The 25,986-nt window shown below is 54.9% G+C and overlaps 2 protein-coding genes across 2 annotated transcripts in view; one reads left to right on the top strand and one right to left on the bottom strand.

The window, feature by feature from the left end:
• Nucleotides 1–14,978, top strand: part of DLEC1 (DLEC1 cilia and flagella associated protein) — a 65,615-nt gene extending 50,637 nt beyond the window's left edge. The window contains exons 20-37 of the mRNA XM_044252690.1: nt 2,772–2,925; nt 3,588–3,698; nt 4,657–4,787; nt 5,264–5,455; nt 6,375–6,445; nt 6,875–7,026; nt 7,620–7,738; nt 8,237–8,307; nt 10,560–10,765; nt 10,860–10,976; nt 11,068–11,193; nt 11,297–11,391; nt 11,572–11,656; nt 11,826–12,038; nt 13,157–13,318; nt 14,258–14,411; nt 14,637–14,760; nt 14,836–14,978. Coding sequence (XP_044108625.1) covers nt 2,772–2,925; nt 3,588–3,698; nt 4,657–4,787; nt 5,264–5,455; nt 6,375–6,445; nt 6,875–7,026; nt 7,620–7,738; nt 8,237–8,307; nt 10,560–10,765; nt 10,860–10,976; nt 11,068–11,193; nt 11,297–11,391; nt 11,572–11,656; nt 11,826–12,038; nt 13,157–13,318; nt 14,258–14,411; nt 14,637–14,760; nt 14,836–14,959 — 2,407 coding nt within the window. The 3' untranslated portion in view covers nt 14,960–14,978. The remainder of the gene's footprint in view (nt 1–2,771; nt 2,926–3,587; nt 3,699–4,656; nt 4,788–5,263; nt 5,456–6,374; nt 6,446–6,874; nt 7,027–7,619; nt 7,739–8,236; nt 8,308–10,559; nt 10,766–10,859; nt 10,977–11,067; nt 11,194–11,296; nt 11,392–11,571; nt 11,657–11,825; nt 12,039–13,156; nt 13,319–14,257; nt 14,412–14,636; nt 14,761–14,835) is intronic.
• Nucleotides 14,979–15,201: 223 nt separating this feature from the next.
• On the bottom strand, nt 15,202–25,669 carry ACAA1 (acetyl-CoA acyltransferase 1). Its single transcript, XM_044252688.1, has 12 exons — nt 25,415–25,669; nt 25,124–25,217; nt 24,102–24,159; nt 21,363–21,442; nt 21,108–21,150; nt 18,960–19,058; nt 17,942–18,022; nt 16,597–16,787; nt 16,275–16,454; nt 15,942–15,997; nt 15,682–15,827; nt 15,202–15,452 (listed from the first exon to the last, which is right to left on the bottom strand). Exons 1-12 carry the CDS (start codon nt 25,589–25,591, stop codon nt 15,377–15,379), a joined length of 1,281 nt encoding a protein of 426 aa, XP_044108623.1. The 5' UTR covers nt 25,592–25,669; the 3' UTR covers nt 15,202–15,376.
• Nucleotides 25,670–25,986: the final 317 nt, after the last annotated feature.

Below are 25,986 nucleotides of genomic sequence, written 5' to 3'. Positions count from 1 at the left end.
CCACTGCCTGCTGCTTCCCCTGCTTGTGCTCTTTCTGTTTGTCAAATAAAGAAATAAAATCTTTAAAAATAAAAATTTTAAAATCTTTAAAAAAAATAAATCATTGCCTGATCTCATGTCACTAAGATTTTCTTCTAGGAGTTTTGTAGTTTGGACTCCTGCAGTTAGGTCTCTAATCTGTTTTGAGTTAATTTTTGTGTATGGTATGAGGAAGGGATCCAGCTTCATTCTTTTCTATGCAGATAACCAGTTGTGCCAGCACCATTTAAAAAAAAAGAAAAAAAGATTTATGTATTTGGGAGAGAGTGAGTGTGAGAGCAGGGGGAGGGGCAGCAGGCAGAGGGAGAAGCAGACTCCCCACTGAGCAGGGATCCCAGCGGTTGGGCTTGATCCCAGGACCCTTACATCATGACCTGAACCGAAATCAGGAGTCAGACGCTCGACTGAACCACCCAGGTGCCCCTTAGCACCATTTTTTAAGAACACTATTCTTTACCCATTGACTTATCTTGGCACTCTTGTCAAAATCAGTTGACTAGGGGCCCCTGGCTGGCTCATTCAGTGGATCACATGACTCTTGATCTCAGGGTTGTAAATTTGAGCCCCACACTGGGTATAGAGATTGCTTAAAAAAAATAAAATCTTAAAAATCAATTGACTATACACGTGAAGATTTATTTATGGCTTGTCAACTCTGTTCCATTGATCTATATAATTATTCTTATGGTAGTTAACACATTTTCTTGATTATGGTGGCTTTGTAGTAAGTTTTGGAATCAGGAAATGTGAATTCTCCAACTTTTTTCAAGATTGTTTTTGCTATTTCGGGTCCTCAGAATTTTCTAGGAGTTCTAGGATCAGCTTATCACTTACGGCAAATAGCCAGCTGGAATTTTAATAGGGAGTGTACTGGATCTTTTGGTCAGTTTGGGGAGTGTGTTCAGCTTAACCATATTAAGTCTTCTTATCTGTGAACATGAAATGTCTTTCCATTTATTTAGATCTTTTTTCTTTTATGATGTTTTGGCATTTTCAGTGTATAAATCTTCTACTTCTTTTGTTAAGGTTATTCTTATTTATCATTTTTGGTGCTTTTGGAAATAGACTGGTTTTCTTAATTTTATTTTATGAATATTCATTGCTACTTTATAGAAATAAAAATATTTTTGTTCATTGATCTTGTATCACGCAACCTTGCTGAATTCATTATTATTTCTAATAGTTCTCTAAATAGAAGATTGTGTCATCCATGTATAGAGATAATTTTACTTCTTCTTGTCCAATTTGGATGTTTTTATTTCTTTTTCCTGCTACCTAATACTCCAGTACAGTGTTGAATAAAAGATGCAGAAGTAGACATTCTTGTCTTGTTCCCCATCTTAAAAAGAAAGCACTCAATCTTTCACTATTATGTATGATGTTAGCTCTTGGCTTTTTGTAGATGTCCTTTATCAAGTTGAGGAAGTTCCCTCCTATGCCTAGTTTGTTGATTATTTTTCTCATTGAAAGAATGTTAGATTTCCTTGAAGGTTTTTTTCAGCACCTATTGAAATGTTCATGTCCTTTTTGTCCTTTTCGTCCTTGATGTGCATTGGGCATGGTGTTTTACATCGACTTTTGGACGTTAAAACCAACCTTGCATTCTTTTAAAAAATCCTGTTTGGGGGGCGCCTGGGTGGCTCAGTGGGTTAAGCCTCTGCCTTCAGCTCAGGTCATGATCCCAGGGTCCTGGGATCGAGCCCCGCATCGGGCTCTCTGCTCTGTGGGGAGCCTGTTTCCTCCTCTCTCTCTGCCTGCCTCTCTGCCTACTTGTGATCTCTGTCTGTCAAATAAATAAATAAAATCTTTAAAAAAAAATCCCGTTTGGTCAGTGTATGATCCTTTTTATATGTTGCTGGATTGGGGTTCCTGGTATTTTATTGAGGATTTTTGTATCTGTAGCCATAAGAGATATTGGTCGGTGGTATTCTGTGATGTCTTTGTCTGGTTTTGTTACAAGAGTAATACATTTTGGAATGAGTCTGGAAGTATTCACTCCCCTTCTCTGTCATTTAAGAGTTTGCGAAGGATTGGAGTGGATGTATGTCTAGATTTTCTATATTGTTCCGTTGGTCTGTGTGTCTCTCATCACCAACGGTTCAGTAACTTGATTACTGTAGCCATAAAGTCTTAACACCTAATACATCACTTTCTTATTTTATTCTTCTTTTTAAAAATTGCTTTAGTTATTCTATGTCCTTTGTCTTCCCATATAAATTTTATAATGAGCTTGTCTATATTTACAAAAATCCTTTCTGGGATTTTTCCTAAGAATTATGTTAAACTTATAGATTAATTTGTGAAGAATTGACATCTCTACTATGTTGAGTCTTCTAATCCATGAATATAGTTCATCTCTCCTTTTATTAAATCTTTGATTAATTTCATCTGCATTTTGTAATTGTCAGCATATAAATCTTGTATAGGTTTTATTAGATTTACATCTAAGTATTTCAGTTTTTCTGAGCAATCATAAATAACATTGTATTTTTAATTCCTATGTCCACATGTTCATGGTTAGCATATAAAAAATGTGAATTTGAACCTCATAACTTTCCTGACTCAATAATTGTGGGAGGTTGTTATAGCTGTTGTTGTTTTTGTTTTTTAAGAAGTTTTAAAAATACAATTATCTTGGGATTTTCCACATGGACCATCATGTCATCTGCAAATAGGGATGGTTTTGTTTCTTCTTCTCTAATCAGTATACTTGTTTCTTCCTTGTGTTCCAGTTACCTTCCTGTGTATGCTGAAGTACAGGAACCCCACGTGTACCTGCAAAGCAGCCACATGGAAGTCACGAACCTCTATCTGGGCGTGCCTACCAAGACAACCATCACACTCATCAATGGCACCCTCCTGCCTACGCAGTTCCACTGGGGCAAGGTGAGTGAACTTGCGCTGTTGAGCACCAGATCTGCAGTCCTCAGCACCAGAGGCCCATGTGGAGCCTGCAGTTGCCCCCCAGGTGCTCCCCAGAACAGAGTCTCACTTCTCTCCCGCAGCCTGCCCCTTGCCCCATGGTGATCTGACATGCTGGGTTCCTTGAAGGAGCAGCACATCTGGTCTGGTTTTTCCTTGCCCTGCCTCCGGGGAATTCCAGTTCCCTACCTAAGAAGGAGTCTCTGGAGCACACAGCCAGGGCTCCCGGCCAGCATAGCCCATGACTGGTCCCCACGCTGTTGTGAGCCCCACTAGGCACCTCACGTGGGGCTCACTGTGGAGCTTCCTTTGCATGCTGTGGGAGGTGGGGCTGTGTCCTGTGCCTCCAAGGCAGCTGCCTTCTGCTCACCATCACTCTAGGCCTCCCAGGGCAGCTAGCTTAGTCCAGGCAACTCCTGACAGGTGGGAAGTCTGCCCAGGGTTGGGGAGGGGAGGCGAAGGGAAGAGTGGGTTATCCCCACCAGTGAGCGCACAGCCCTTTCTGGCCCTGCCGTGGGCCCCAGACTGCCAGCCTCCACCAGAGTGTGCCCCAGGACTAAGCACTGTCTGGATACCAGGTCAATGCTGGGAATCTAGCATGTGACAAGAGGCCCTATGTCTGCCAGCTGCTAGGGCGCCAAGCAAGCGTCTGCACGGCAAAGATCTCCCCTAGACGGGGCACGCTGGGTCCCAGTGAGGAGCGCCAGCTCAACCTGGAGTTGACTGCGCATACCCAGGTGAGTAAGGTGGGGAGGAGGCCTGAGGTACTACGAAGGTTCCCCAGAACTATGTGCCGGCAGGGAGGTCCGCCTCAAACCACACTCCTCTAAGAGGGCAAGAGATTTCTTGCCTTTGCACCTGGGGTCCCCATTCCTGTTAGGCCTGCTCTCTAGGGATACAAAGTCCCGAAGCCTAGAGCAGGCCTGATCGTGCCCTCAAACCCACTGGCCACGTCCAGCCTTTGGTACCAGCTTTACCCTTCCCTTCTTCTGCAGCCGTAGGTGGGCCCGCCTTCCAATTTGCCCAGAGATGCAGAGCAGAGCTGCTGCTCACAGCAGGCCCTGTGCTGGGTGCTACTGGGAGAGGTTAGCCGGTGCCCGCCTTCCCAGAAGAAAGGCACAGCTGCTCCCTGGCATGGCCCACAGGAAGGCCCTCAGGGTGGAATGTGCTCGGGACTTGGTTGGGGGTTGCTGGCTGTTTGTGGTTCTGGAGAGAAGAGAGACTTCTTCCTTGCGGAGGCTTGCAGACCCAGTCCCATTTCTCCCTGGCAAACCCCGAGATGGTGGACTTTCTTTCTCAGCTGAATCTGAGTACTAGGGTGATAGGCAGATGGACACAGACATGGAACAGACCTCACTTGGGATGGGCTTGATTTCTGTGGGAACAGCTTCATCAGAATAAGTGTGTGGCTTCTCCAGAGGCCCGTCTGGAGGGTCTCCCTTCATGGGGCTATGCACAGATATTTGGAGCAGACTCAGCCAGGAGCCCTGAGGAAGGTGTGGAATGTCAGGCTGGACCTGTGAATGGTGGCTCACTGGAGGGACTGGAGAGACCTTTCACAGAATGGAGACTAAACAGAGGTCAAGGCCTTTGTGCTGAGGGCCCCACAGCAACCACCTCTTCTAGGCAAGATCATCTGGGGCCCAGTCCAGGCACTTATGGGTAGTGATGTGCCCTTGGTGCGCTTTCTTATAGGAAGAGCTGACTGAACTGGCCTTCCCTTGTACCGTGTCAGGCATGAAGGAGCCACTGGTTCTGGGCATTTCTGGGAAGCCCCAGGGACTGCAAGTGGCTATTGCCATCTCTATGGAGGACTCTGGCAGCAGGTGAACCCAGGGCTGGGGCCAGGGCCTGAGGGTTAAAGTGACCACACAGAGGACCAGCACCTACTCCCAGCTGACTCCTGTGGTCAGGAAAGGGCCACAGTATTATTGTGCCACCCACCCCCACCCACACCTCTCTGGAGCAGGTCTCTCTACCCAAACCCTGCCCTCCGTGCGGTCTTTCCCCACACACCTGGAGACATAGCGTCCAGGTTGGTGGGAGGTGCAGGGGACAGGGCTGTAGGCAGCTTGGGCTCTCCCACACAAGGCCAGTCACCCCTGGTCAGAGAGGGTTTGTGGTTGAGGCCCCTCCTGGTCGCACGAGCTGACAAGAAGGATGTGTCTGTGGGCCAGCAGCTTCACGGGAGGCAGTCCAAGGGCGAAGCCTAGTGTGTAGGTGGCTCTCACACTCCCACCCCAGCGGGCTCTCTGGGCAGGCCTGAGGGTAGCATGTAACCAGTGCCCTGGGCCTGGGGCAGTGTGCCCAGCACGGAGCTGTGTCCAGACCGCCTGGAGGAGCTCCGCCTTGACTTCGGCTCGACGGTGCCTCTGAGGACCCGCGTGAGCTGCCGGCTCATCCTGACCAACCACTCCCCGATCCAGACACCTTTCACCCTCCAGTTTGAGTACTTCGGGAGTCCCCAGAACAGCCTGACCCAGAAGGCCAGCGTGTAAGTCTGGTTTCTCTCAGGGACAGACCCCAGGGAGCATGGGGCCTGGCGGGGTTGCCGTTAAGCATCTGTGTAGCTCAGGAGGCCCGAGGCTGTGTGGTGTGAGGAGTGAGAAATGTGTGTTTTCACAAGGATATGTGGAGAAATGTAGAGAAACATCTCCCAGCATCCATCTCCCAGACTCTGAGGGGACCTTCGGGATGCTGGGGTTGTGCTGGGGGACTGGAGGGGACTCCTGGTAGATGAGGCGGTTCAGGCCAGTAGGTGAGGGAGAAGTTCCTGGCAGCCGACAGAGCTGTGAAGTCAGAGATATCACAGTGAGGCATTCTGCAAATCTGTAGCTGGACGTCAGCCTGGGGAAGGTTTTAAGCCACAGAAATTGGCAATTTACCAGCACACCTGAGCAAACCCCTCACCGCTCCATCCCCTAAGGCAGGAGAGCCCAACTTCAAAACCACTGCCACGGGTGGTGGGGAGCCACTCATGGTTTATAAGCCATTAACTTTCCCAGTCCAGTAAAGCTAGTGGATACTCAATGCTGGACAGATGTCAGCAGGAAAGACTGGAAACAGGGCCTTTTATAGAAGGCTGGGCAAGAGATGAGTCTGCGCTGGGTTGGTATCCAGGGTTGGCAGGCCAGATCCTGGGGGTAAGATGTCTCTACCCTAGCGCCCTTCTGTGTTTCTTGGAAGGCAGTCCCTGGGCTGGCAGGTGGCCTAGGGCTTTGGGTGGTGGGGGTGTAGCAGGTGCCAAGACCAGAGAGGGAGGTGAACAGATCTGACCTCTTCCCTGGGAGGAGCAGGCCGAGCTGCCTTCCTCCACTGGGCTCCTGGTAGGATGCTAGTTGCCAGGAGCATGCCTCAGCTCTGGGGAACAGCCCTGATGACTCACTGCTCTTTCTGTGTCCTGTCTGGTGAAGCCCCGACATGCCCCCTGCCCTGCTGAAGACGTCTCGGATTCGAGAACACTTGGCCAAGCGAGAGCAGCTGAGTAAGAGCCCCATGGTGGGCCAGAGCAGTGTTTCCTGGGGATTTTTCAGGGGCTGGGCCACCTGCTGCAGGGAGGGGACCCTGGTCACAGACCCGATGTCAGTGTCTTTTCTAGCAAGATCTCTAAGATGGCCATGGCCCCCTGCCTGACAGTTTACCCTTTTTGAATGGGGCCATCTCCTGGCTAGGACATACAGCCCATGGACAGGGTCTGGTTTGGATTTGGGATGGGTGTTGACTCAGAAGGGTGGGCTCCCATGGGGGCCTGGCCCCTGAGAGGTGAAGGAGGCTGCCTGCTGCATTCTGGCCTCTCAGGAGGAGGGTCTGGGCTATAGACTGGCTTATCTGGTATAGTGCTTTGCTAACTCCTGAGGGTTTGGACCTCCTTCTTGCCCTGGAGTCCTGAATCCCATTCCTGGTTATCACCCAGATTTTATGGAAAGCATGTTGTCTCATGGGAAAGGAGCTGCCTTCTTTCCCCACATTTCTCAGGGCATGCTGGGGGCCCACCAGCAGCTAAGCATCGACATTGCAGGCTATGCGAACATGTGGGGCGAGTACTGGGACAACCTCATCTGCACGGTAAGCCTGAGCCCGGCCTCACCTTCAGCCTCTCCCTCCCCCAGCTCCAGCCCCTTAGCCTCTTGGATCTCTCCTGGTTGGAGGACAATGCCCATGAGCTTGGGATGGGCATTCGCATCCCTAGCAACCACAGGGATTCAGGAAGGAATGGTTCTCGGGAGCAGACCATTTCATAACTTTTCCCACGGGGTCCCCTGAGGCTGGGCACACTGAGGAGGGCAGAGGAATCTGATAGGCTGCCTACTTGGGCCAGGACTCGAGACCTGAAGGAGCGTGAGTGTGGCGAAGCAGTAACAGCCTCCCAGAGCCACATGTCACCTAGCCCTTGGTGCAGTCACTCATTCTCCCATTGGCCCGTCTCTCACTCATTCAGCCTGAAGGGGGCGCCTGCTGTGCATGGGTTCCTGTGGGGTCCTTCTGGACAAGGACAAATAAGAACAGATGATCCAACAAGGAGTTCCTAGCTCAGTGCGGAGGGGCAAACTCTGTCTGTTGTTCAGTTGGAGGGATGGCTTTGAACTGGGGGGAATGGGGAGCTATGGACTGCCAGGGCAAGGGGACAAGAGGGACCCAGAACTGGTGTGCGTTTGCAGGTGGGGGACTTGCCACCAGCAGTCATCCCAGTGCACATGGCAGTGGTGGGCTGCCCCATCAGCTCCCAGAGGACCACCTACTATACCACTGACCAGCTGCAGAAGGAACCAGTCATCAGGTGACCCCACCGGCCTCATCCCCCCAACCCTTGAGACCCTCTGGCCATCACCCTGGCTGCACATGCTGACCTTGTTGCTCTCCAAGGGGCCCAAGGCTTTGTGGCACCACCCAGCAAGAAAGCCCCAGGACAGGGCTGCCTGGGAAGGGAGAGGCCTCTGAGGCCAAGGCTTCTGTCTGCACAGGGCTTGGGGGAGTTGAGGAGAGGAGTAGCCAGTAGTCAGGGTGGCCTGAGGGCCGTGCCAGACCCTGGGCCCCACACACCACGAGTGGGGATCTGTCGGGAGGTGTGGGGCATGGAGGGGGTGCTACCAAGGAACTGAGCAGCCCTGGGTCGCGCTCGCTGGGTGCTGCACGGGAAGGCCTCCAGCCCTAGGTCTCCATGACTTCAGGATCCACCACCGCTGCTGGCCTCCTCTGTGCCTGGGCCCCAGTTCCAGCCCTGCCTGCGCTGTGTGTGCCTGCTCTGGTGGCGCTGAGCCTGGTCTCTTGCCTCCAGGTTCGGCACCCAGGTCTCTGGAGGGGACACAGTCACCCGGATCCTTCGCTTGAATAACTCTAGCCCCTGTGGTGAGAGGCTTTCGGGAGAAAACTGGGGCTCTCGTGACATGTCATGCCATGTGGTGGGTCAGGCTGGAGGACAATGGCACTGGGGGGAGGCTGATGACCCTCTAACCCAGGAGTCCAGGTGGCCTGTGGTTACTGAGGGAGGCCCCTGAGGGCCAAGGTGGGGAGTGACCTGCTGGTTAGGGGTTGTCAGAGATAGCCGCTTCCATGCGCTAGGACAGGACGTGCCCTTGCTCACCCCTGGCCCCCCCCACCCAGTGTCTGTGGGGCGCAGGTGCCCTGCTGTCATCAGGTTCGCTTTGCACAAGGACAGACACTGGTGGGGGACACCTTTCTCATCCCTTCAGCCCGCACTACCTGAGCCATAGCCAGGTGCTGTACAAGTTGCTAGGGACCCAGAGGGAACAGGACAGCACTGTGCTGGTTGGGTGCCGTAGTCAGGTTGAGTGCATTGAGGGGGACTGCTGGAGGATCGCACGAGGGCGTCCAGGCTGCGTCCAGGAGGCAGGACGAACCAGCTGGGCCTGGGGAAGCGTATGGGAATGGAGGGTATCCGGGCTGCAGGAAAAGCTTTGGCCATCTGGAGGTGGACCAGGGTTCCAGGCATCCCGAGGCTGGGCCACGAGGGGCTGAGCCAGTCTTCAGGGACAGGGCCCGAGCAGCTCTGACTTTAAGCTCCTTGGTGCCTGTAAAGAATGTGCAGCAGGGCAATGCCAGCCCTCCTGCTCTGTCTGTCCATGGTGTCCCTGCTTCGTCTGTCCATGGGGTCTGGCCAGTTAGGAAAGGGGCACTGAATTCGCTGCTCAAATTGGCTTTTTCAAGATCCCCTGGCATTTCCAGGGGTACCTGGTTGGCTCAGTCGGTAGAGCCTGTGCCTCTTGATCTTGGGGTTGTAAGTTCGAGGCCCATACTGGGTGTAGAAGTTGCTTAAAAAGAAACATCTGGTGTTTGCAGCAGTTTTACTTCTTGGCTGTTAGATGCATTTGAGAACTGAATCACATCTTTGCTTTTGCCATTTTTACCCTTTATCATTTTGATATGTTTCTTTGTAAACAATGGAGAGCTGAGCTTTTAAAAAGCCCAACCTGACATTAGCTTTTAATAGGAATAGTCTACATACTTATTTTATGATTTTACATTTTCTACTTTCTTTTGTTTGTTGTGACTTTGTGCCATTTTCCTTTTGTCTAATTTGGAATTTCTCTTCTACTTTCCTTTGTTTTGGTGGTTCCCTTCTTGTCCGTGGGACTCATCATCACACTCCATTTCTCTGTCTTTACTGAACTTCGGTGGGAGGGTGGAGGTCACTGGTGGCCTTGGTGAGGGGGATTTGGTGGGCATAAGAGGCAGGTGCCAAGGTAATAACTTGAAGAAATACGAGCTCAGGAGCGTAAGCCTGTTTGCCAGGTCTCCCGCAGGGCTAGCCATGATTCAGATGTTAGCTGGGGAGTGGCTGAGAGCAGAGTGGGGGAGGCGATGGTGGACAGGGTCCTACAAGCGTGCTGTGGAGGGACAGAGGTGGTTTGGAAAGGTCGTCTGGCGGAGGGAAACTGTTCAAGGTGGGGAGACTGGGCATGCCTGGCCCGAGGGGGTGGAGGCGGACGGAGGTGGGAGGGAAAGGGGGATAGCTGAGATACCTGCCGAGCAATGGGGGTGTTGCGATGGGACTTCGGGGCCTTCTTGATGTGGGGGCTTTGGGGAGGGGAGCTGCAGGCAGCAGCCCAGTGCCCAGAAGCCCTGTGCCCAGGAGGCAGCTCAGGTGTCAGAGAACAGGGAAGGCGTGACAGTGGGGCCAAGGGTCAGTTCAGTTCTCCAGGGTTAGGCTTTGCCAGGTGGGTAGAAGGCTGGGGGTAGGGAGGGGTAAGAATCCTGGCAAGATGGAGGTTGACATGGTGGCGTCTAGACGAGCCCAGCTGGGGAAGGAAGTGAGTGCAGTGGGAGCTGATGGAGGCGAGAAAGCAGGGAGAAGGGCTGGAGCGCCTGGGGAGGCTGTGGGGAGAGCCCCAAGGACCTGGAGCAGCACATTTGGATGCGAGGGCCTGCTTACTGCGATCCTTAGGGTAGGGCCGACAGAGCCAGCTGATGCAGCCTGTGGTCTATTCGCAAAACAAGAATTGCCTGAAGTGGCATTAGGGAGAAGGCGAGGCCCCTCTCCACCCTGCGTATGGGAGAATAGGCACCAGTAGGGGTAGCGGGGCAGGGGTCCAGGGAAGATTCGCCTGCCCCTTCCTCAGCCCTCCCCCTCCCTCCTGCAGACATCCGCCTAGACTGGGAGACCTACATGCCGGAAGACAGGGAGGACCGGCTGGTGGAGCTGCTGGTGTTTTATGGGCCCCCTTTTCCACTGCGGGACCAAGCTGGGAATGACCTCTTGTGCCCAGAGACCCCTGAGAGCAGCAGCTCCTTCTTGTCCCCAAGCCCCTCCAACACTTCGGACTCCAGCCACGAAGCCGTCCACACTGTGAGCAGGGGTGGAGGGGTGGGATGGGATGGCAGCTGAGCTGGGACCAGTGAGCCTCTAGCCTGTGTGAGCCCCAACAACTCCCTGATGACAGGCCGAGGACAGCTCCTGTGTCAGCAACAGGGTCTCACAGAAGCTCATCTCAGTCATTCTGCGGGAGCATGATGGGGTGCCCGCTGACCACCTGTACTGCATCAGCCCCAAGCAGGTGGTGAGTCGGGGAGGGGGGCGGGCTGCCACACTGGGGGCAGCAGCACCAGCAAAGTGGGCAGGAGCAGCGCTGAGGCTACTGTCCATGTCAGGTGGTCCCTGCAGGGGGCAGCAGCACCATCTCCATCTCCTTCACACCCATGGTCCTGGGCCCTGATGTCCTGCACAAGGTGGAATGTGTTGGCTACGCCCTGGGCTTCATGAGCTTGGACGATGAGGTGAGCCCTCCATGCCCAGGATGGGGCCACGGCCACCCCCTCTTCCAGCTGGCATGCTGCCCCTCAGCTCAGGGACAGCCCATAATCAGTCTTGGCCTCACAGGTGGAAAGAGAGCTTCCGGGGAGGAGGTGTCGCCTGCAGGACTTTGCGGCAGGACCACTGAAGCTGGACCTGTGTAGCTACGTGAGGCCCGCACAGTGAGTGGCCACGGCCTCCCGTGGTCCCCTTGTGGGGAGCACCTGCACTCTGGGAACAAGAGGACAGGCATGGAAGGGAGAAGCTAGTGGGAGAGCCCAGGCAAAGGCTGGCTGGGACCCAGTGAGCACAGTGGGACAGCCAGGAGGCCCCCAGGGCCCAGACGTGCTCTTTGTTGGCAGGCTAAGCATGGAGCTGGACTACGGGGGCGGTGTGGAGTTCTGGCACCAGGCCAGTGACCTCATCCCGGAGCAGCCCTGTACTGGGGTGAGTGTGCTGTCCTCCCTGGCCCTGCCAGTCCACTTGGGCCTCAGAGGTCCCTGTGAGCCCTCTGACAGTCCGGGTCCTCCTCCCCCAGGAGTGCTTCCACCCCAGAGCTGCAGGCTCTTGGAGGGTAGAAGTGAAGCCTGGCCTCCCCACCTCTGTGGCTCCCCAGGTGCTGAGTGAGCTGGTGACCACCCACCATGTGAAGCTGAGTAATACCACTGAAATCCCGCAGTACTTCCGGCTCCTGGTCTCCAGGCCCTTCTCCGTTTCTCAGGAAGGGGCCAGCCACAGCCGCAGAGCTCCTGGCCAGGCGAGGGGCGGTGAGGAAGAGCAAGCCGCAGCCAGCAAGCAGCTGGTGCTCTACCCGCAGGAGAACATGCTGGTCAGTGGGGGCTCTGCAGGCCTGGGCCGGAGGTCACCTTCCTCACACACACATGCACATGTGTAGACGAACGTGTGCACACCGCCATCCCGCACTTGTCCACATCAGTGTCCAGACACTGCACATTCTCATGGCATCCGCCTCCAGAGCTTTCATGAGCAGTCATATCCGCTCTTCCAAACCATGTACTTCCGTGCATGTGTGCTGAGTGCCTGCCATGTGCCAGGTGCTGTGCTAGGTGACAGACCCCCCCAACCCTCCGCCCCAGACCTCATCACAGAGGTGGCAGCTGCTACAGAAGAGAGGAGGAAGGGCACCCTCGGCTCACTTAACCTTGGCTCCCTCCTTCAAAGGTAAACTGAGGCAGCCCCGAATCACAGCCAGAGGTCCTATCCCAACAGGGCACCCATGAAACCACAGGCTGTCACCTAGTAAAGATCCCTCTAAAATGCCTCTGGGAGCCCCTTGTCTCTCAGAGAGAGGACATTTTGTAACGGTAGGACTTCTCACCCTCCATGTGCTGACCCAGGCATCTGGTCCTGATCAGAGTTCTAGCCCAAATTCATTTCTCCACTGTCCTCCTCACCCAGTCCTGCCCATGCCTGAGCCACTACTCTTGGCAGGAGCATTTGATCTCAGCAAATACCACTGCGCCCGACCCTGTGCCCAAGCAGAGCCCTGGCATTCTGCTCCACAGCCCCTCCCTGACCAGCCAGCCCCCCACACCCTGTTACTGCCCCTCCTCAGTTTCCATTTCTCCCCACTCTTCATCCCACACCCACAGCCCTGGTCATGCCAAGAGGTAAAGGGTATTTTGCCAAGGGGTAAATGTCCTGCTCCTGAGGGCAGGCAGGGCCCTGTTCCCAGGACTACCGGGTGCTGGGCACAGAGTGAGGCACCATGTCTGTGGACGGAATGCCCCAGACAGCGGCACTGGGCTGCCGGCCGGGCACGGCTGGCTCAGTCTGGGCCGACCCTGTGGGCTGGGTGTGGGCAGGTGCCGAACTGGGGCCTTGCAGTGGGGGCCATGGAGGGAAGGAGGCTGGAGCTCCCAGGGGAGGGGAAGCTGCCGCCTGCCTCCGGCAGCCTCGGGTGACCGGCTGGCTCACGTGGCTCAGGTGAACGTGTCCTTCTTGCTGTCCCTGGAGCTGCTCTCCTATCAGAAGCTGCCGGCTGACCAGATGCTGCCTGGGGTGGACATTCAGCAGCGCGCCAGCGGGGAGAAGGAGATGGTGTTCACTCAGAACCTGCTCCTGGAGTACGCCAACCAGACCACTCAGGTCAGTCCCGGGCGCCTCATGTCCGAGAGGACAGAAATGAGCCCGACTCCACTCTCCTGGATCAGAGGGGGACAGACCCCTCCAGGTCTTCAGAAGTGAGGAGCCCCAGCCCTTGCCCCGAAGGCCTGGTCTGCTCTGGAAGAGCCCCATCCCTCGCCTCGAGGGCCTGCCCCAGAAGAGGCCTTTCCCTGGAGAGAGGCGGGTCATCCTTCCTTACCTGTCTCAGCACAGAACCAGGTGAGGTGCTGGAGGGTGGGAAATAAGGAAGGCTTCCTGGAGGAGGTATGTGGCCTATGAAGCCTCCCAGCGGGAAGGTCCAGGCGAGAAACAGAAAGGAATAGCCTAAGGGGTGGATTCTAGGGAGGACAGAGCGGAGGAAGAATCCGGAGCGGAGGAAGAATCCGTTTGTGACCAGGGAGGCCCTCCAGCCTGATCCTTGGGTGGCTGCTGGGGCTCGGGGGTTGGGAGTGGGGAAGGCTGAGGTGATGGGGTGTGTATGGCAGTGCCTGAGGCAGATGTGGGGGGGTCCCCCGGCAGCTTGGGCAGGTGAGTGCACAGGTGGGGCCCAAGGCCAAGGGAAGAGGTTAGATGGCCCAGAGCCCAGGAGGAGCAGAGGGCTGGGTCTTGGGCCCCAGGGGATGGGGGCAGAGGAGGAGGGCGGCCTAACTAGGGAGCAGAAACCACAGGGTTTGATCAAGGCAGGGGACGGGAGGTGGAGGGAGAGCAGATAGTGTCTTCGGGACCCCTTATTGGCACAGACCCCCATCAGCCCTGGTTTTAGATGCCAGTGCCAGCCCCCTTCCACTTGCTGTGGCGCTGCCCATGTGCTCCTCCAAAGCTTCAAGACTTGGGGTCAGCAGGGCCCGGCATCCCTGAGTTCCTGGCCTGGAGCCCAGACGGAGGGGACGAGGGCCCTACATTCCAGGCTCTGTCCCCCAGGTGGTGCCCCTGAGGGCCACAGTGGCCGTGCCTGAGCTGCAGCTTTCCACCAGCTGGGTGGACTTCGGGACCTGCTTTGTGAACCAGGGACGGGTCCGGGAGGTCTACCTCATGAACCTGAGTGGCTGTCGGAGCTACTGGGCTGTGCTGATGGGTAGGCTGTACCTGCCCTCCATGTCCCCTGCAGGCTGGCACCACCCAGGGTGCCCCATGGCCATGGCCGGTTCCCAGATCCCAAGTGATCCCAGGGTAACCTTACCCCATGGCACTGAGCTGGACCAGAAGGGCACACCTGAGCTGCGGGGCGGGGGGGGGGGGTTTCTCTGGGGCAGCACATGGAGCTGCCTATGTTCTTGTGTGCTCCCTTCCCTTGGGGCAGGTCAGCAGGAGCCAGACAAGGATGCTGCGGCATTCAGGGTATCTCCAAACAGCGGGCTACTGGAGGCACGACTGGTCAACGGGCCCCCAAATACCGTCACCCTCCAAGTTTTCTTCACTGCCAGGTACCAGCCTCTCCCAGCCTTCCCACAGGCCAGGGCCCCCTTCCTAACCTCAGCGAGTGACCCTCACCCGCACAGGAGCAGCATGCTGTATGAATCCACGCTGGTGGTGGAAGGCATGCTTGGTGAGAAGGCCTGCACTCTGCGGCTCCGTGGCCAAGGCTCTTACGACGAGAAATACATGTCACCCCACCAGCTCTGAGGTTCTGTCCTCAGCCCCCCAGCTTCGGAAATAAAACATGACCTTGAGCTAAGGAACAGGTCTGCTGGGCTGGAGTACACACGGGAGGACCTCCACGAGGCTCTGGGGAGGGGAGGGACTCCCTTGGAGGGCAATGCTCCCAGCCCAGGCCCTGCCTTATCTGCTCTCAGCATGCAGCTGGGCCAGAGGCAAGGCCTGAGACAGCCAGAACTGGCCTTTGGGAAAAATCACAGCCACCAAGATAAGAATACGTATTTATTGTCCGCTGCACTCCTCATCCCCAGGACCCACATGGTGACCTGGGTGGCCTGGCAGAAGGCAGCCCTGAACCTCAGCCACACCTGTATTGTGTCACCAGTGCTCATGTTCGTCCCAGTGCTGCCACCACCACTGGAGCGGAACTCAGTGGGGCCCTGCTCAGTTTCCGGGGTACTCAAAGACAGCAGCGGCTCCCATCCCGGTCCCGATGCACATGGACACCACCCCGTAGGCCCTAGGGAAGCAAGACTATGTTGGCTGGGTGAAGGCACCAAGGGCAAGGTCCTCCCCACTGAGCTCTCAACAGACCTCTGGGCCTGTGGGGCTCCTAGACTGCCGGCTGAAGGCCACACCCAGGATGGCAAGTACTCGCTGGCCCCCAGGGAGAACAGGGGTCACGGCCCTGTGTCCTCCGTTCAGAGCACACATGCATATGTGCCTCCCGCTCAGCGACCCCAGCTTACCTCTTCCCACGACGCTTCAGCTCATTAAGGAGCGTGATGACCTGTCGAGCTCCAGTGCAGCCCAGCGGGTGGCCCAGAGCCACTGCACCCCCGAGAGGGTTCACCTTCTCAGGGGGGAGTCCTAGCTTCTCCACACAGTAGACAGCCTGGGAGGGGGCAGAGCATCAGTTAGAGTTCCCTCCTCAACCCCTGCATCCCATGCCCATGGGCTCCTCCTTGGCCATCCCGGGCCCAGGCAACATGGAGAAAGGAAAGCTCACCTGGCTTGCAAAGGCCTCATTGATCTCAAAGATGTCCACGTCATCCACCGTCAGCCCTGCGGGCACAGGGAGAAGACCTGAGCTGACCCAGCGTCCCCGTGGCAGGACTCTGTCCCCCAGGGCCCCATCTCAGCCATGGCCTAAAGACTGCTTGCTGTGCCTAATCCACGTGGGCAGGTGGGTCCCAGCTGTGAGGTCAGGAAGGGCTGGGGGTCAGGAGGCTAGCCTGGCCCACCTTCACTCCGCAGCACTCACATGACCTCCCCCCACATCGGCAACAGCATGAGAGATAGGAGCGGGAAACAGATAGAGATCTCGAAGAAACTGCCTTACCTGCTTTCTGCAAAGCTACGGGGATGGCATAGGCAGGTCCAATGCCCATGATGTCAGGCGGGACCCCAACCACCGCATAGGACCTTAGGACCCCAAGGATGGGAAGGCCCAACTCTTCTGCCTTGGACCTCCGAGCCAGCAGGAGGGCAGCTGCCCCATCACTCACCTGACTGGAGTTTCCTAGAGGCAAATCATAGGGGTTAGGACACGTCAGGGCAGGCGGAAGAGCTCCACCTGCACCCCTTGCCTGGAGGTTCCAGGCTCCCAGAGAACACCCCGCAGGGACACGGCCCCTCCTGGCCCTCCCCCAGCCCAGTCTCACCAGCCGTGGTAGAGCCGCCCTTCTTGAAGGCAGGCTTCAGTTTGGCCAGGCCCTCCATGGTGGTGTTGGGGCGGATACCCTCATCCTGGGCCACGGTGATGCTCCTCTCGGTACCCTTGTCATCATGGACCGTGGTGGTCACAGGCACAATCTCAGCTTGGAAACAGCCCTTGCTCTGGGCTCTGGCTGCCCTGCCAGCACCGTGGACAGCCAGGCTCAGGCTCCCTTGGGGTGCCTTCCTCTCAGGGGTCCCTTCCTTCCAGGGGTCCCTCCCACTGCCTCTACCACCCCTGCCCACTGGGGCGGACACACTAATTCAGACTCCTAAACATGGGGACACGCTTGCCTCAGGAGAGTTCTAAGCGACTCCGAGGGCCCCTCTTTCCCAGCCTGGGAGTGGGAGACCTGAAGCCTCATGGGGCCTTCTTGGCCTCCAGCCGCCCATCTTCAGATCTTGGCCAATCCCAACCTTGAAGGGCAAGGGGGAGTTTAGATGTGATACCTCCCCCTTTTAGCCCTTCACCCACGAGGGACTGAGCCAAATTGAAGACGGAGCCCCAGGAATATCTGTGCTGGGTTCTACCAACTTGTCTGCTCCATCCCAATGGCTCAGTTTCATCTATTCCCCAGTTTCCAAACATTTAAAATGACATACACTAAATTACTTAACGAATCTTATTATTTAAAGAGTACAAAAGCACAAAGTGTTTTTAGGGTGATCCTTGCAATCATAGGCAAGATGTCAGTGCCCGGGGTTTCCCCTGGAGAAGATTCTAGTTTTCAAATGCTTCCTTGACCCCAGGTGCCTAAGAACCACTTCCTCAGAGAAGCCCCCTCCCTTCTTTTGCTGTTCTCTCTGGGCATCTGGGGCTTGTCAACCTCAGCCTGCCCCTGACCAGAGGCCTGAGACCCCAGGGGTCTTCTAATGCTCCCCAGACACAGGGGTGGTCCAGGAGTTGGGATGCCAGGGTCCCCAGCAGTGCAGGCCCCACAACCAGGCTATCTAGAGAAGCCTGTGGCTGCCATGTCGAATCACCAAACCACAGACAATCAAGAGTCCTGGTCCTCATCACATTGATGAATAGACAGGGAAACTGAAGCCCAGCTAGGGAGAGACTCGGGGTGAACAGACAGTAAAAGGACATGGAAGAGCTGTCAGTGTACTTCCAGCACATCCCTGGTCCCTGCCCACCTCTCCCTCCTGACAGGCACTAGGCTTGGAAAGCACTCACTGACCAGCTGTAGCCTAAGGGCAGCTCCACCTGAGGCCACTTATTCCAGCCTCAAAACCTCTCTCTCTCTCTCTCTCTCTCCCCTTACACACCCCATCCCAAAAGGCACTCACTTTTGCTGAGAAGCCAGGGCAAAGGTATCCTGCTTCTCCCGTGAAATGCCAAACCGCTCAGCTACATTCTCTGAAGTTATCCTGAAATAAAAGCAGCGCGCACTGTGGGGACATGTCCAGCAGCCTGGGGGCCTGGGCCAGGCTGCAGAGCTCTGCTTGCAACTCGGAGTCCCTGCGGCTGTAGGCAGAGGAGGACAGGAGGGCCGGTCCACGCCATGGAGACGTGGAGGGAGGCAGCAGTGCTGGCCGGACCCCGAGAAGCTTGTACACTGGAAAGACCAGCCCAGTAGAGGGGCAGATGAGGAATGGGTGGGAATACTAACCAGTTACTCTTAGCCAGCTTCCCCTATGCCTTGAGAAAAGCTGCTCTCAGGTGGGGAGAGGAAGGCCCTCATGGCTCTCTGGGAAGGCCACCCCCAGGCTTTCTGCTCACTGTGACCAGACCCAGCTCTCACTCTCAAAGCCCAGAGCCACAGCCAGGCCTTCCAACCTGGCCTTCTGGCTTTAGACGCTTCCCTGGGAGATAGGGTCACTGGATGTGGGGGCAGCCAGGGTACTGCCCCTCTCTTAGCCTCAAATCTCACATTCAGGGGAGCTATGATGCCCTGCTTATGAACCTGGGGGATGGCCCAGAGGCTCAGTGATGCTGGCTGCATAGCTTAGGTGCTGAGGAAATGCAAGGCACTGTGATGTTGCCTCTGACAGGGCCCAAGCCTCCGCGCCAGCATGTTCCAAATCAAAGCCCTTCCACATCAAGTTCGTAGGCCTCCAAACCTCTGGCATGCAGCTGCCATCGTTCCTTGTGCTACTGGCCCCTCAGGATGGGAATGACAGGCTGGGCCATGACTAGAAACCTAGAGGCACAGACGACCTGGAGGCCTCAAGAAAGGGAAGTCAGGGGCCGCAAGTCCCATCCCCATGTCCCAGCAAAGCAGAACAAGCCCGGGAGGTCACAAGATGACCCAAGACTCTGTGTGCCTGCTCCAGGCCAGGAAGGGAGCTGAGGGGGCAAACTCACCCCATAGGAATCAGGCAGTCTCTGGCCTTCTCTTTCTCCACCAAGCGCGAAGTAATATTTCCAGGGTTTCCTCTGTCAGCCAGGGACATGGACTCCACCCTGAAGAGGCAGCGGAGGAGGGCGGTCACTCCCAGGACTCCCCCAGGGACAGCTATGCCTCTGGCGAGTGCTAGGAAAAAGACTGCAGGCCCTGGGAAATCGAGCAGGCTGTCTCGGAACCCTGGGCAGGGCACTGGCCAGGAAGGCAGAGCTGGCCATGCAGGACTGCTGGGTCCCCTCCATCTCCACGCAAGGACGGAGTGTTGCACAGTCCACACTCCCAGGCAGGGCTGTGCTTCTCTAGCGCAAATGCTCCTGCAGCTGGCCAGTCCATGGTTCCCTGGCAAAGCCGCCTAGTGCGGGCCACATCCAGGAAGCCTAGACCCTGCCCTCAGGCAGCAAAGGTTCAGAGGGTAAAAGAAAATTATTTTAAAAGCCATAGATCAAAGGGCATCTGATCTGCACCGACCACAAGGTGCTAGGAGCCCTGGAAGGCAAGATCTCAGTTTGGAGCTGTCAAACAGGCCTTCAAGGGGCTGTGGTGGGGGTGAGCGGACACCTGGGGGACAGAGTCAGTTAAGCGTCCAACTCTGGGATTTGGCTCAGGTCTGATCTCAGGGTCATGAGATTGAGCCCCAAGTCCCGCACCATGCTCAGTGCAGAGTCAGCTTTGTTTTCTCTCTCCCTCCCTCTGCCCACCCTTCCCCCTGGCTTAGGCGCATGTGCTTTCTCTCAAAAAAAGGTTAAAAAAAAGGCCCTCAAGGCCCTCAAGGAACATAGGGCCTCGAGGAATAACATGTAACTCTGAATGCTTTTCACATGCCCTGTGCTATTTGAGAACTGTTCAGATATTAGAAAGCTTTCAACATCAGTCACATGCCATACATCCCAGAGTGGTAGCTGCGGTTACTACTCCCTTTAACATTATCAACTTCAACAGGACTGAGGTCTTTCCCCCCCATTTTATACATGAGGACACTGAGGCCCAAAGAGCTGAGTAACTTGTCCATAATCACTCAGCAGGGATCCAGACTTAGATGTCTGGCCCCAGAGCCCGTTCCCAACCAGGATGCCCTGGGGCTTCTCTTCATGATCAAAGCCTATGGGGGACAGTCTTGGCCCAGACCTTCAATACTCTAGAAACATAGTCTTTAATCTGCCTGGGGACTCAGATGCCCTCTCAAGAACTCATGAAGACTCCACCCTTTTCAAGTTATCCATACCTGTCCCACCCCTAGGAAGATAGAGGACCATGAGAGAAATCCAAGGGCAGACTGGCAGTGGCCCTTGCCTGGCCCAAGGCTCTGCAGTGTGGTCTCTGGCTTTGTTTACAAGCCCAGACAACCAGTGCCAGGCAGCACAGCCCTGAGGGAGCCCAACAATACTCCAAGAAATGCTCCAAAGTGGAAATGAAAGGCAGAGAGAACGTGTCAAAATCCTGGGGCTGCTTGCCTCCCAGAGCCTGCCAGAGTCCTGGCTTTGCCTGCCTTCTGATACCAGATGCCCACCCCAGATGGGGTCCCAGGGCCCTTCCCCTCCCTGGAGGCACTGCCCTGTATGCCTTCTATGACTCCAGGTGCTTCAGCTGAAGACAGAGCCACAGCTGACAGTGACCAAACCACCCCAGATCTGACCATGCCCCTCAGAGCCCAGCAGACAACCGCAAGTTTCCACCATGGTACCAAGGAAGGGGTGAAGGGGACCCAAAGCCTCATAAAATTAACAGACTAGTTACATAGCAGACAACTGTCCCTGGCTTCAGGCAACCCAAACTGCAATGTCTCAATAGCATCATAGGGCCACAGAAGGAAATCCAAGGGCTGTATTTTCTCAAAATACTTGCGTTTTCCAGCCTGACAAATTCCCAAGAAAGCAAGCTTTTAAAAGCCAATTCCCTTTCCCCACTAGTGCTGAGAGGTGTGAGCAGTTCCTGAGCATGCAGAGCTGGGGGCTACTTCTAAGCTGAATTTCTAAGAACCTATTCCCAGCCATCTGCCTAAAAGGGCTAAGGGAGAATCCTGTCATTACAGCCCCTGAGAACTCAGGACATGAAAATTAGTGTTATTGTTAGACGTTGATTAGTAAGCTCTGGCAGAAAGAAATTCTTACCCACAAGCCATGCCAATGTCATAAGACCCATTTCTGATGCCACCTGCAACAAAAGCATTTCATAAACATTCTTTATCAGAGTCCATCTGCTCTAAAACAGAGGAGCCTCTTCCCCACCTGGTCTCTAAATGGGACTCGGCCCCAGCCTCAGAGATGTAAGACCCAGGTAAGGCAGACCTTAGGTAAGACCTAAACCCATGGAGCCAGGACCAAGGCCAGGCTGGAGCAGTGGGTACCCACCCCGTCATAACTTACCAGCTATGTTGACCACTGCCTGGAGCCCAGATGAACATTGTCTATTGACAGTGGATAAAGGCACGGTCTCTGGGATGTCACTGAAACAGAAAGCGAAACCACAGTCAGCCCCCTCTCCTCTGCCAGGCTCTCATGGAAAGCAGGCCTATGCTCCTGGTCAGTAAGACTGCCCCAGCAAGGGATACAGAAACCAAGGGAACAAACCAACAGCCCTGTCGCCACTCTAGGCCAGATCCTTTCTGGGCAGACCCCATCTCTGCAGGGACCTGTACCCCAGGGCCCCACAACACATGCTCTTTCCTCCTGTGAGTCTCCTTAACCAAGGTCAAGAACAGCCCAAAGGCAAGGAAAACTGGTTGGATCACAAGGATCCTTCTTTCTCTCCCTTTGAAGATTAAAAAAAGGAAAACTATACACCCATTTCCTCAAAAAAAAAAATAATAATAATAATAAGAGAACGGGATCTGTTGCTGGGGCAGAAAACCAGGGCAAAAATCACAGTAAAATAAAAAAATGAATGAATGAATGAATGAATGGATGAATGAATGAATGTCTCAAGCATGAGGCCAGAAACCACCAGCCTTACCACTATTTAGCTAACCTTTTTTTTTTTTTTTTTAAAGATTTTATTTATTTGATAGAGATCACAAGTAGGCAGAGAGGCAGAGAGAAAGAGAAGGGGGGAAGCAGACTCCCTGCTGAGCAAAGAGCCCAATGTGGGGCTTGATCCCAGGACCCTGAGATCATGACCTGAGCTGAAGGCAGAGGCTTAACCCACTGAGCCACCCAGGCGCCCCTTTAGCTAACCCTTTATGTTCCCACTCTCTGGAAGGTCTGTTCCCAGCTGGACAAAAAACCCTTGATGGGTACCAAGTATTCTAACATCCCTTGTTTGGGTGTGTTCCCCTGGGTTTCCACACTGGTACCAGTCCAAGAAGCTGGTAGGGCTGTCCCTCCTGATGTAACCCTCCCTGTCCAAGGGTATGAACCCCTGGGAAAATCCCAAGCTCTTCCTCAGACCCTTGGATTCAGAACTTCAGGGGGTGAAGATGATCTGGTGTGTAGCCAGGGTCGGCAACCTGTGAGCTAGTGCCCAGGCCAGGCCCTGCTGAAAGCCTCTCAGGTGGGTAGCCTCCTAGGCTCATGCAGCCTGTATAATCCCTCCCAGGTCTCCTAACTCCTTACTAGCTAGTTACTACTTAGTTACCACTTCTTCACCCAATCCACCAGCAGTTCACCAAAAACCTGCTCTATACAAAGCACCATGTGAGAGATGCTGACATCCCTAGAGGCAGGCTGACCAGCACAGAGACAATGGATCAGCTGGCAGAGACTGCAATAACAGCGCAGAGAGAGGAGGGAGGGACAGCACTCCAAGGGGACAGAGTGACCAGCACAGGGAAGACAGTGGGCAGACAGGTGGGCTGAAAGAGTAAAAGTCAAGGCAAATAAACAGCTGGGAGATAAGGCTGGATGCCAGATCAAGGGAATCCCTGAACTCCATGCTAAGCAGTCCGAACCTATCCTAGTCCCTAAAGGTTTGTCAGTTTTCCTGTTCCTTCACTAGCTAACGTTCCTATTATTTCTTCTCCAGGTAGTAGAAGTGCAAAGTGGTTCTTAAATCTACACATGACGGGACGCCTGGGTGGCTCAGTTGGTTAAGCAGCTGCCTTCGGCTCAGGTCATGATCCCAGCATCCTGGGATCGAGTCCCACATCGGGCTCCTTGCTTGGCAGGGAGCCTGCTTCTCCTTCTCCCTTTGCCTGCCATTCTGTCTGCCTGTGCTTGCTCTCTCTCCCTCTCTCTCTCTAATAAATAAATAAAATCTTTAAAAAAAAAAATCTACACATGACGATAATTTAAGCACTACTCCCTTGTCTTGGGACAGCAAGTGGTGAAGGGCAAGTTTCCCAGGGCCACTCCAGGGCTACCCCTCACCCCAGGGTTCTGCCGCATCCCCAGGTCTCTGCTGATGAACTATGTCTTGAAGGTCTCGGCTTGCTCAACTAGGTTTTAAAAGCTCAAAGTCAGGGCACCTGGGTGGCTTAGTGGGTTAAGCCTTTGCCTTCGGCTCAGGTCATGATCTCAGGGTCCTGGATTCAGGCTGTCTGCCCAGCGGGGAGCTTGCTTCCCCCTCTCTGTCTGCCTGCCTTTCTGCGTAATTGTGATCTCTGTTTTCTCTGTTAAATAAATAAATAAAATCTTAAAAAAATAAAAGCTCAAAGTCACCCTTCAGTGTGTCTTCCTGGTTAGTTGCCTGGCAAAAGAGGACAGAGTCCACGATTAGGCAAGCAACAAGCTGACTTTGGCTAAATCATCAGGCCCCAGAGTCTTTTGCTCTAGTCCCAAAGGCCCTGTTTGTCTTGGCTCAGCACCGATAATGCAAACTTCCTTCAAAGTAGAGGAGGGGCACCCAGCTGGCTCATTCAGTAGAGCCCACACTCTTAATTTCGAGGTCAGGAGTTCAAGCCCCACACTAGGCACAGAGGTTACTTTAAAAAAACACAGAACAAAACAAACAAACAAACAAAAACTACAAAAAAAAAAAAAAACAAAAAAAAAACCACAAGGATATGCCAAAGTAGGGGAAAGGTAGTGTCCACAAAAGCAGGGTGTCAAGGACCCTGGCTGCATCTGGATCTGGTACCCAACCACTCATAGGCTGAGGTCCCTGGGGCCTCACTGAGCCTACTCAAGAATCAAAATGGCCAACCCACAGCTAGAACTAGAGAAGTTTACCTCAGAAACTGAGCAATTCGGGCCATGATTGCTCCGGCCCCCGGCTGAAGCACATTTCCTGTGGACAACAAACCTTTATTCAGTGCCAGATAGTGTTCAGACACTCAGGTACAGTTGTGAATACTAGAGAGAGGACATTCCAGATCTTTCTTCCACAACACAAGCCCCCAGCAGGCTCCACTGGGGCTCTGGAATTTCAAGGAGCTGGTCATACAGCAGCTCGCCCTGGTCATACAATTAAACCCAGTCTGCAGGAGTCACAGACTCCCTTGACCTGGACTGTGCTTTTCCAAATCAATGCACAGTGGGAGGGCTGGGTGCCTGCCTTTAAAGGAAACATGGAAGGGAGACTGCAACGCAAAGCTCGCAAACAAACTGGTCTTGTCAGGAAAATTAATTTCTGAAAATGCACACCTCTCTGAAGTGTCCTCAGCCAAACCTGCTGGCATTTCAGAGGCAGAACAGTGATGCACCACCCAAGGATGGCACCCATTGATAGGAGTCTAGCCATGTTCTATAGTTTCCAGGCCAGAGGAGTAGGGTTGGAGGTAAAAGGTTGGAGAATGTCAAGAGGCTCTGGATTTCAGGTCCAATTTCTGCTGCTAATTTCCCAGGACTGAGTGTCTCCATCTGTGAGGGGCTGAACTACACGGTTTTGATGGTCCTTCTGTTCTGTGGTGGCACAGGCAGGATAGGTTAGAGAACCCTGTCTCCTACGGTGTCTGCAAACTCCTGTGCCAACAGTTTGGGTGTTAGAATGGCATGAAGATCGCTGTTCTCCATCATACTTAACAGGCAGAACGTGCTTGGGTAGGGGTGGAGAGGCAGAGAGTGCCTGGAGGTGGGAGGGTAGGGTAGGCTCTGAAGAAACGATTAAATTCACTGCATGGGGTCCCCTGACATTCCCCTCAGTGAAAGCACCTAGAAGATGCCTGGAGGATGAAGAGGTGTTTGAGGAGGGCTTTGGCTGGATGGAGGGCGAGGAGGTGTACTCACCCACAGTGCTCGGAGAATGTACTCACCCACGCAGATATCCCCCAGCTGCGCCGGGCTCAGCTTCATGTCCCGGAGAACCGCGGTCATGACGGCCGAGAGAAGCTCATCGGGGGTGGTGTCCTGCAGCGAGAGGCACCGCCGCGGTGATCCCCCGCCACCAGTGCACGGGGTTCCCGGGACCCCCGCTCCTCCACCCCACCCGAGAGACACAAAGCGGTCACAGCTCGGGAGCGGAGCCCCCTCCGGCGCCGAGGGGCCAGACCCCAGCCCCTCAGGCCCCCCGTCTTCCACTGGGCGCCCGGACCCCGGGGCCTCACCTTGAAGCCGCCGCGGCCCCCTCGGCCAATGGCCGTGCGCCGCCCGTGCACCACCACCACGTCCTCGGCCGACACCTGCGAAGCGCCGCTCAAGCACGGCGCGGCCTCCGGTGCCGGCTCCCCCCGACACTGGGGGTGGCCGGTCAGGTGGCCCAGCACCACCTGCAGCCTCCGCATCGCGCCTCTCCGCCCAGTTAAGCCCCCACACCGGGGAACAGCGTAGAAGCTAACAGACCACCTTCCGCGCAGGCGCAGAACCCACTCTACCAGGAGGCTTTAACTCTGCCCAGAGCCCCGCCCTAAAGCCTCGCCCGCCTCCCACCTCAGCCAACCAGAAGGGGTGTCTACCTCAGGTCCCGCCCCCTTCTTCTAATCAGACCACCTAAAGCAGAGCTCCTGTTTTGGTGGAGACTCTTTCCCCTCAAAGCCCCGAAGCCCCGCCTGCCGTAGCCCAAGCCTGCCAACCAGGAGGGGGGCCCTTTTAAAGCCCCGCCCAGAAATGCCGGCCGGAAGCCTTTCCCGTTGCAGTCCTGCCTACTGAAGAGTCCTTTTGGTGGCTTGTGTGTGTCTTT

This window comes from Neovison vison, chromosome 6 (genome assembly GCF_020171115.1).
Source record: "Neovison vison isolate M4711 chromosome 6, ASM_NN_V1, whole genome shotgun sequence".
In the NCBI taxonomy this organism is placed as follows: domain Eukaryota; kingdom Metazoa; phylum Chordata; class Mammalia; order Carnivora; family Mustelidae; genus Neogale; species Neogale vison.
Note: the sequence above shows the minus strand (reverse complement) of the source record. Positions and strands in the feature narration are given on the sequence as shown.